Source organism: Asparagus officinalis, chromosome 2 (assembly GCF_001876935.1).
Source record: "Asparagus officinalis chromosome 2, Aspof.V1, whole genome shotgun sequence".
Classification (NCBI taxonomy): Eukaryota; Viridiplantae; Streptophyta; class Magnoliopsida; order Asparagales; family Asparagaceae; genus Asparagus; species Asparagus officinalis.
The window spans coordinates 1261096-1271854 of NC_033795.1; the positions used below are offsets into that span (position 1 = coordinate 1261096).

The 10759-nt window shown below is 37.2% G+C and overlaps 2 protein-coding genes across 3 annotated transcripts in view; both read right to left on the reverse strand.

Moving 5' to 3' along the window:
* Positions 1017 to 7963, reverse strand: LOC109829831 (uncharacterized protein At3g49720-like). Of its 2 annotated transcripts, none has more exons than XM_020396883.1 (7): positions 7862 to 7963; positions 7629 to 7788; positions 7477 to 7516; positions 7358 to 7393; positions 5563 to 5940; positions 4235 to 4290; positions 1017 to 1517 (listed from the first exon to the last, which is right to left on the reverse strand). In XM_020396883.1, exons 5-7 carry the CDS (start codon positions 5867 to 5869, stop codon positions 1365 to 1367), a joined length of 516 nt encoding a protein of 171 aa, XP_020252472.1. In that variant the 5' UTR covers positions 5870 to 5940; positions 7358 to 7393; positions 7477 to 7516; positions 7629 to 7788; positions 7862 to 7963; the 3' UTR covers positions 1017 to 1364. The 2 variants fall into 2 exon arrangements, with proteins under 2 accessions (XP_020252472.1, XP_020252471.1); XM_020396882.1 differs by having other exon boundaries at positions 5563 to 5934; positions 7862 to 7962.
* LOC109829832 (ultraviolet-B receptor UVR8-like) overlaps positions 10121 to 10759 on the reverse strand; it is a 16962-nt gene continuing 16323 nt past the window's right edge. Inside the window, exon 11 of the mRNA XM_020396884.1 lies at positions 10121 to 10583. Within this exon, the coding sequence (XP_020252473.1) occupies positions 10461 to 10583 (123 nt within the window). The 3' untranslated portion in view covers positions 10121 to 10460. The remainder of the gene's footprint in view (positions 10584 to 10759) is intronic.

Genomic DNA, 10759 nt, shown 5'->3' on the forward strand with positions numbered 1-10759 from the left:
CAGCCGCAAATTGCTGTTCACGTTTTCATATCCGGAACTGGCAATCACAAAAATACCAATTCGAACAATTACAAGACAAGTGGTGCTTCAAATCAAATCCTTATATATCGCGATAACTCAATCATAAGATACTTATTATGTGCACTCAATTATTTACTTACGATTGCTCAAGAAGGATTGTCCAAAGACATTGGGCTGATGGTTAAGGTCAAATCCAGCCCTTTTCATTGTGGTTGTTATGGTCTTGAGATTAAGTGAAGCAATGTGCAATTGATGGGATCCAATAAAATCAAATTTGATCACGGTCATTGGAATATAATCAACCTATATAGGGCTAACACCTGCAAAGAGTGATTAACAATGATAAAATATGCAGAATGCGATGTTTATTATGGATATCTACAACGGAATTTCTGTATATAGAAACAAGAGACCGACAATTCATCAGGGCCAGCATGATTTAAACTTACTTCAGAAATGGATCGTACTAAGATTTGGATGTTTCCAGGTAGTTTTCAGGTTGTGTATAAGAGGATCTCTGGACGATAAGAAATGGTTGGACAGGTGACTGATTAGACACTAACAAATGAAGTTATAAAAAAAACAAAAAAACAAGCTAATTGTTTTCTTACAGGCACTAACAAACCCTGATCAAATTAAAATTCAATTGTTCACCAAGAGTCTGAACTACAAATTGTCGAACTTGATGTGAAGCACGGTGTAATCTCTAATTACAGATCAGACTAGGATATTCCTTAATTATAAAGGGGATTAATGGTATAATTCTAATGAAAAATGCCTTAGGGACCCAAAAACATGGGACCCTACATGGGAACATGTGAGGTGTCGGGCCATGTGAGGTGTCGGCTCCTTGTCCCATGATGCACTGTTCATGAACAGTGCATCATGGGACAGGGAGCCGACACCTCACCTGTCCCATGTAGGGTCCCATGTTTTGGGGTCCCTGTAGCACCACCCAATTCCAATTAACGTGCATGACAAGACAACAATGTATGGAAGTGATAAACTACAGAAACCTGAGACATTCACCACCAGTTATTATGATGTTATCCCATCAGTAGTCGTAACAAAAGGCATCTGAGCGCTGGTAATAGCTCAACGATGTTAGCACAATCATGTAACAAAGCATCTAAAAAGTATGTATATTAGCCATCTAAAGACTATATCCTTACAATGAAACAAATCAATTTCTCTACTCCAGAGTAATTGAATTAATAACTATCAACATATCTTCAATTGGAGCATATAACAAGGTTGGATGCAAACCTCCAAAATGGATACACTTCAGATGGTTGCTGAAGGAATTTGCTTTGCGTGGAAGTGTAATCGGATGTAAAGCAAGTTCAACTGTATGAGCTGAGGTGGAAAATTTGGCACCTTGGCTTGTATGACTTCTTGGTTGCAGCCTGCTCGAATTTCTTCATGGCTGTTTCATTCTCTTCTAACCCCGTCTGAAAAAAATATCTAACCCACCAGGAAGCACTCCGAAGTTTGGCCTTCAAGAGTAAAAAGCCATAATGTCAGGCAGGCAGGCAGTCTATTACTTCCATAGAAGAGACCTTATTCAATTGCTATAGTTCAACAAGGCGTGAAGGAGTACCAAAAATACTCATAACAGAGTGATAAACTAAGTATATGAGATATCATATAATTACAAAGTTACAGTTATAGTCAAAGAAGAAGTTGTTAATAGCTTATGCATTTCTGAGAACCTGCAACATTCAGCATATGATGATACATGCAAAGGTACACGCGAAAGAGATTCCGCAACATTAATTTCTCACATGGCAATAGATATATACTTAAAATTAGAAATTGTTTGATATAATTACAACAAATATTATCCAATTGGATAACTGACTACATTTAATATTATCCAAGATGGTGATCTAGCCTAGCAGTGCCCTGCTAGGCCTGTTGAAACTTTTGCATGTGACATGAAGAGGGATGAAATCATCTTATTCTCTATCCTACAAATTCGATCAGGTACTGTGAAGTTACAGTAAGAGAGGTGCACATCCTACAGTTGTTGTCTATTTGTAGGTAGTCCATTACAAATTTACAATACTTGCTTAATGTAATGAACTAGACCCACTATCGAATATAATTCATACAATGTATTGGCAATAAGTACTCCGCTTGTCGTGCTTATCAGGAGCACTTTCTGTGACTTATTCAACTGGTGGCGCCACCTCCATCATTATAATGATACACAGAAAAAATTTAAACATAGTTGTTCATGTGTAAGAATCAAAACCCAAAGCAGAAATTAAATCTTTCTAGAACCCTAAGGCCTCGTTTGGTACGCAGAAATGGGGTGGAATGGAATGGTCATTCTCACTTCTCATTACTTCCTACCAAACACACCCTCTTTTTTGAAGTTGGAATGCTCATTCACACTTCTCATCAATTCCCACTTTATGTGGGAATGAGCATTCTCAATGAAATGATAGGGAATGGGCATTCCCACTTAAATGGGAATCAATAAAATATACAATTTTAAAATACGTCCATTCTCACTTCATTTTATAAATTACACCCAAATGTGATAATGAGAATGACTATTCCATTCTCACATTAATTCCATTCCATTCCTTCTTCTATTCCATTCTCATTTGAGTTCATTCCCGCGTACCAAACGAGGCGCAAGATAACAGTTATGTCAAGTTATCTGAAGAAGCACAGACCACTCCAGATGTTATATTTGAAGACCTCTATCAATTAAATTGCAACCTTAATTGATAACCCAATTCATTGTGTTAGTACACCATAACTTTTGAAAATATGAATAACAATGCATGAGGTTCACTCTCAGTTCAGTTTAGGCGATTCCAAACCACAACTCTACTTAACATAACTCAAGAACTTGATTTGTACATAGTACACAACAGCAAACAAGTTCATGGCAAGGAAGCATTGAGATGCATATTTTGACAGTCATATTAAAATGTTTTAAAAAATAATGAATATTATTGATGGCATGCCTTTGCTTCTTCATGACCAATATCTCGCATCTAAATGAAGATGGATTCTGAATGCATATATCATCTTATAGAGCTAGAAATCACAAAAGAGCAAAACACAAATGCATTACATATGAGCTTGGTCAGAAGTTTGCGTAAAGTGGGTTGCTCTAATACTATGTGAACTCATTTTCCCTTAACATTATGTCATGTCAGCAGTGTTGTCAATGCGCGAGACGCAATGCGGGACGCAAAGCATCTTTACGCGCACATGGACAAGGCGCAACGTGATGTGCGCGTCCGTGTGATGCGAGTCGCACACCGCACACAATTTTTCAAGATATATAATCAAGCACGAAAGAATATGTTTAGGAATTCACATAAAAAATATATCAGGAGAAATAATATCTTTATACAAATTCACAATATAAGGTCGTAATTTCTACAGCAAACACCCAACATAGTAGCAAAATTTATAAATTTTCAAATCAAATGTCAACTCAAGACTAATATCCAAGAAAAGGATAGTTATGGTCCTCAATTGAAGGTCACTAAAAAGGCCTAATAGATTTATTTTGCTTTTTGGGATGTGGATTATCGAGTATAAAGACTTGACGGAAATGTTAACAAATAAAACTATATGAAAGTATGTACTACATGCACATCCTGTGCAAAGTCAGGATGTATGCGAGGCGCAAAAGGCGCCGCCGTATCAGATGTAGTGCGCTTCGCCACCGCCATGCATCGCAAGGCGCATGAGACGCAGTGAGGCGCGCGCCTTTGTAAACACTGCATGTTAGCCTTGAAGACTGATGCTAATGACCCTGATATCTAGAGGAACATTGATATTTAGGACTCAGGGACATCCCTAGTCTTCTTCCAATCAGTCTGCATACTAAAATCATCAGGCAAACATACCAACTTTTAACAAGACTATGCAGACTAAAAGATCATAGATTGGGTGAAGAAAAGGAATGGAACTAGCATATTTGGTTGGTCATAGCTGAGTGGAGAAAAAGGATGTGGCAGACCCCAAAGCTTTTGGATAAAAGCATATACTTGTTGTCATAAACCTGAAACCCTATAATTCTTGTCAGTCTGCACAGCAACCAGTAGGTCACGTTACAGTACTACTAATGATTTCAAAATCAATAACCAAAGATGTAATATGTAATCAGCTATACAGCCAGAAGCACCTGACAAAGATAAAAACAGCAGTAAACAGGCATCATTTCAGTATAAATACATACCGGCCTTCCAAATTTTGATAGCTCAGAAATTTTTGCCCTTGGTTGACCTGGATAACCTACAAGCAAATTGACATAAGATGAGAACAGAGGTGAATATTACTTTTATAATTATCCATGATATTAAACAAACAGAGCAAGAATAGATGGCTTCATATTCACTATTATAGAACTTACATTTCAGACAAGCTACTTAGACTGTATGGAAATATATAATATGCATGTGTAGCCGTGTCCCATACCCTACAGTTTAAAAATTTCACGTGTCCCATACCCGTAACGGCACCCGTTTCCATGCAACTTAGACTGTATGGAAATAACTGATCCCAAAGGACTTATAAGTACATAAAACAACCCTCCTCTGTTACAAAGAAGAGAAAGGATGTGCTTTCTAAAAGTGAGGTGAGACAACTCCGGACTCCATCCTCACCCTTGAATGGGGAAAAACTCTTGCCTAATATGGTATTATTAGTTGAACACATTTCCTCAAAATTATGACCTCCCTGCCTACACCAACTCTTCCTAGGTTCTCTCTATAAAAAATTAGACCATCAAGATATTGATAGTCTGTTATCTTATTCTTTATTGGAGGCCAGACATGTTAATTTAGATATCATCAGTTTACAATATCCTTTCGTCCTGGAAAAGGATCTGGCATTTGCAAGCACTCAATAGTGCACCTCAAAGATTTAGGTCGAAAGAAACGTGCTGACAACATTTTTTGAGATGAAAAGGACAAATTTGCATGAATTTTGATGCTGCTGGTTGCTTTTCAAACTTAAACAGAGAGGGGGGAAAAAAGAAGCAATATGAGGAAAGAGGAGGGCAAAGGAGGTTAGTCACCATTCTACCAAACTTGATAAAAAAAACTCATCCATTCTGAATACAATTTTATATCCATCCTAGAATTTTCCAATTAAAAACAACCAAAGGACTAACTACATGTATGATGTTGTAAAATGCAACTTACTAACAATATGCATGATCTGATAAAATCTTGATGAGATCTATCGTCAAAAGTTATTGGAAGCCAGATAGAGTCCTTAGCCATGAGGTATGGATAACTACATGTATGATGTTGTACATGCATCTTCACTTACAATATACGTATGATCTGATAAAATCTTGATGAGAACTATTGTCTAAAGTTATTGAAAGCCAGACAGTCTTTAGCTACGAGGTATGGTTAATGTAGTTGCTTTCGTTCTACAAGTAGCATAAAAGCATAAACGGAAAGAAAAAAAAGAATGAAGATGAATAAAAAGATAAATTAGAATAGAACAAAGATGAATTATAGCAGAGCAAAGAAATGAGATGATTTACGGAAATACCGGTAAAGATAACAAGACCATCCGCAGACACCCTTGCTAAATCTGGAAGGGTCTTGTTAAGATACTTTGGAGATAAATAATCCAGTGCATCTGACACTACGACGAGTGAAAATGATTTTGGCCTGTAAGGTAGGGGGAATTTTATATCAGCTACACGAACAATGCCCTTGCGCACAAGGCTCTTGCAGCTACTATCAGCATCCTCCAGATCGTATGGTTCCACACCCCAAGCTTCGGTATCAACTTCTTTCCACAAATTTGAGACCACAGCACAAGTTTCAGGACCCACGTGCAGAACTTTGCGCATGCTGTCACCATATGCCTTCTTAAGAACGGGTATTGCTCGTTGAACTTCTGCTGTGCAGGACACACCTGTAGCTAAGAAGATTAATATATGTTCAAACTTTATTGGATAGGAGAAAAAGACCCATATGAAAAGACCAGATACTGTCATCCTGCTTCACTTTTACCTAACGCCACATAAGTTTTAGGATCCTACTCTATTTATACATACAGAAGAATTCGACATTCTTCATATAAGAATGAAACTATTAAGAAGTTAAACATGATTCTGGCAGCAGACTGGCAAAGCATCACAAGAAGTTATATTTAATGTCTGGTGGAGAAATGCATATTGTTATTGTCAAAACAACAGGTTAAAGAGATAAAACAACTCGATGACCTTGTGAGAACTTTCATAGTGTATCTTCATATTGCTACAGAAACATAGGTTGAGTAACACTATTCAATAAGGAAGGATTTAGTTAGGGGTGAGCATGGGCCGGGCCGGGCCGGGCCTGACCCATGAAGCACAGCCCACAGCCCGCATGGGGCCGGGTTGGGTCCGATCCGGCCCACGATGGTTCAGGTCGCAAGCCAGCCCCCTTTTTTTTTGTTCAATGTTTTTTCTTTTCCATGTTTTTGCTATAATAGTATGTATAGTCTAAAGAAGAAAACATGTATTTATATCTTTCTAAAAAGTCTAAATCGTATAAATTTACAATTGGTGATGAATTATCTCAAATAAAAAAAAGATTAACATAATTTGAGTGTTTTCAGTAAATCAAAATGATTATAAATATTCATCAAAATACGAATAGAGCTTAGAAAATTTCTACTACTACTACTAAAATCACAACTCAAACATTTGGAGGTTGTAATTTTCAATTGAGTTGCTATCAAAATACATCAAAGTATAACTATCACCTAAAACAGTTGAGCCAGGTCCGGCGTGGGCCAAGCCTACTTCTTTGTCATTGGGTTTAGAGTGAAACCCAGCCCGACTCAGGGTATATCACGGACCGGGTTGGGCCCGGCCCATGACCAGCATCAAACAGGCCCACACCCACCACTAGATTTAGTAGAAAACACATTACCTGAACTAAACTAATCAAGGTGCACAGGTTACATGATTCACTCATAGTCATACACTAACTAGTAATTTCAATCCATTATAGTACTCGAAATGGGAGCATATTTCATATGGAAAAAATTGAAATAAAATAATTAAATAAATCCAGATTCACATTCTAATGCTAATACTGCATAAATTTATCAGTGATAAATGTGTATAACATACGTGTTGAACTTATTTGAGCTTGCAATGGTACAATATTCCTATGTTTAGGTTCAGTTGTAAGCCCTTAACTAGTTTTCATTCCAAATAAATGTGGATTCAACGAAACTGTGTCTTTGATTCTTTGAATTGCATAATCGATACAACATATTCAAACCCCACATCCACTGAAATCAACAAAGGTTTAATATGAATCAAAATATAAAAAAAAATTCTTACCTTCCGTCCTGCTAACGGACTCGAGATGACTACCACCTGATCAAAGAAAACTCAAAACTCAGCTCAATAGAAAGTAACTATTTACAAAATAAATACTAGCAATAAAAACTGGCCCAAACCTGATCCATGGTAACAGTATCCAATTATAAGAAACGTACCCTGCAAATTTACCAACAAACAAGTTCATCAACCTATAAAACCCAAAAATAATAACAATAATAATAATAATAATAAAGCAAAAAATCGAAAAAAATAATAATCAAAAGTTTACCACAAGAACGAGAGCAATCGAAAGCAGTGGCGACGTCTTTGACTTCGGATTCAAAGATCCAACCAAAGGAATGCTCGCCTCCAGTCGCCGAGGCGACCGAGAACGGAACCGCTCTCCTCAGACATCGAGAGATTTCTTTAAGTGAAAGAAAATTTTCGACCTAAGAATCGAAATAAAGAGCTCAATATCTTGAAATCTAGGGTTTCGGTGCTGGGATTTGGCGGGAAATCTACCTGCGATGTGAGATCTGAAGCCGTCGACGCTGGATCTGAAGCTTCGATCTAAATTTTTGTAGCAGCGGTGGCTTGGCATGGGCCGGTTCAGGCGCGTGACCCGGACCCGGGCCAGGGTGAGTCAGTTCTACTTTTCTAATCTCGGGTCTGGGATTGAATCCTTACCCGTTCACGACCTACCTAGAGGCGGGGCGGGCCAGGTCGGGCCCGACTCATGGCTCAGGTGTCGATTTTTTTTTACTTTTTCCTTGCTTTTTTCATTTCTAATTTTTAAACTATATTAACTATGTATTCGTACCTATTAAATTATATTTAAATTACTTTTTATTTCACTCTTTATTTAAAATAATATATATACGCACACAAAGATAAAAAAAATGCATAAAAACATCTCAAACATAAATGGATACGTTATTAGGACTTTGAAGAAAGACCTACGTTCACGGAAAGTTAATAATTTTCCTTTAGTTAAAATTTATATTACAAATACAATAGGAAAAAAGAAAAATAAATGTTAACCTTTAATGTTTAAGAAACTAGATTCCTCCAAGTTCTATTCGTCAAATTCTTCAAGAAAATGTCTTACTTGCTATCCTTGTGACCATTCTTATGAATAGAGCCGGGTTGATGGTGGGCTGGGCTAGGTCGGGATGGATCATGGTGGGCCGGCTCAATGGTAGGCCGAGCCTATTACTTTGGTCCGGCCAGTGACATGGGGACATCAGGACGCGAGTGCGGCGCCCGGCCCACTACATGGAACAGGCTTGGTCGTGACTCAATGGTGGGTTGGGTCGGGTCAGCCCGCGGGTCAACCTAGCCCACGCCGGATCCAATTTGTAGGTTAATGGAGGGATAAATTTGGAGCTTGCGAAAATTTGAAATTGTTTATTTAGCATTTTTGTGAACCGTAGGATCTCGATCTAGTGGTAGCTAAGCTTCGGATGTTGATGTCTCATTAAGTCGGTTGGATCAATGCAAAGTTTGTTGTGTATTTCTTAAGTAACTTCTCTCTTTTAAGCAATTTTATGTATAAAACATCAAAGCTAATTTTACTATGTGGTGTAGTATAGCTGAACTGTTTTGTCACAATAAGCACGCTTCTAAAGACAATGATCACCACGAGTTTATTCACTTAATATATTTATGGTTCATGGTTTCTCGAAAGAACAATTTTTACGGCCGGTTGCTTTTGTTTGGAGACTTGTGCATCAATTATTTCTAGAATTGGAATTAGGATTTGCATTTGGATGTGGCAATAATTCAAAGAGTAGCGCTAGCTCGTGCTTAGCACTGGGTGAATGTTAGTGTTCATTTAAGATGGAGATAATGACTGATCGTCCTCAAGTTATGAACTTGACTTGAATTCATGTCTTCTTTTCACTAGAACAACATGAAATTCCCTTAATTTGGATATTTATCATGAATTTTTAAAACTAAATATCATCTTGTAACTTTGTTTTGCTTTAATACTAGTTCAATTTATAAACTATAAATTTTAGTTAAACATTTTTCTTATAAAAGATCTCCTTTTTCAGCTTTTTAAGCTTTGTTATCTATTAAAGCTTATTTTAATGGATGTTCGAGTAAGATTCAATTAAATAACTTTTAGTTTTTTTTTTTTTTTTGAGAGAAAGGATGGATTACTGTTAATCTTAACAGTAATCCAGCCAGCTAAATTAATCCAACCTTGGTTGTTACATGACTATGCACATTCCCAACCAATAAGAATGTGCATTTGAGTTCATACAGAGCTTACAACCAAAAAACAAACTTCTGTTTCCCCACAGATACAACCAAAATCAGCTCTATCAAAAGAAAACTGACAACTACTACTACAAAAGAGTAGTCCATATGAATAACTTTTAGTTTCTTATTATAGCATTTCAAATATCTTCTCAGACCTCATCTGTAGTACGAAAAATATTCATGTAACCAATAATTTTTGTGTACAAAATGTATTTCTTGTTAATTTTCAATTAATTTTATATAATTCTGTGACACTACCATAGAAAGTGTCTAATCACATTCAAAAAGCACAAAATTATGAAAAAGCGAATTAAACGGGATTTTCTTTTTGTGGAAATATATCCTATCTGCCAAAATTGTTGTAACCGCTGAATGCTTAGATGATGAAATCCCTTTTCATCCCCCATCATAGGATTCCACAACGACCCCATCACAATAATACCACGACTTTAGGAGAAGTTGATTGAAAAAATAAGAAGAACATGATAGTGATTAGCTCAGTAAAGCAAAACATTAAAAACCAGAGATTTTATGTTATCAACCTTAGAAATTTGGCAAATCTTATATTCGTAACACAGTCGCACTAAATACAAATACGACATGCCACAACTATGGAGCCAATGGTACATGTATGTACAACAATGAAACATTCACTCACTAAATTGTACAGCGTGCAATTGCTAGCAGCAACTTTTATGGCCTACAGAAAAATAGCTTAAATATGCTACAATCCATGCAATTTTATCGCCGACTTCCCCCCCCTAAGCGGCTAAGCCCCCTGCATACGAAGAACTGGTCACACGTTTCCTACCAAAATTGTGTATTCAGAACACTGCCAAGAACAAATCCGGCTTCATGGAGGGGACTCCGAAAGTGCTAACGTATGCCACCAGCCACAAGAAATATTTGTTAAGTGATGCATGTCAGTGGGAACTTGTGCTGGCGTGCTTCTATCAACTGAATCTCCCAACCCAAGCTGCAGCATTAACAAATAAACCAAGCGTTGATCACTCGAGCAATTATTTTTTTCAGTTAATCGCACAGATAGGCACCCAGTACTATCGCCCAATTACGTAAAGACATCTAGTAGTTCTATTGTTGTAGATAGACCCCCAATTGGATTTACTTTGACACTTCTACCCTCAGTGAGAG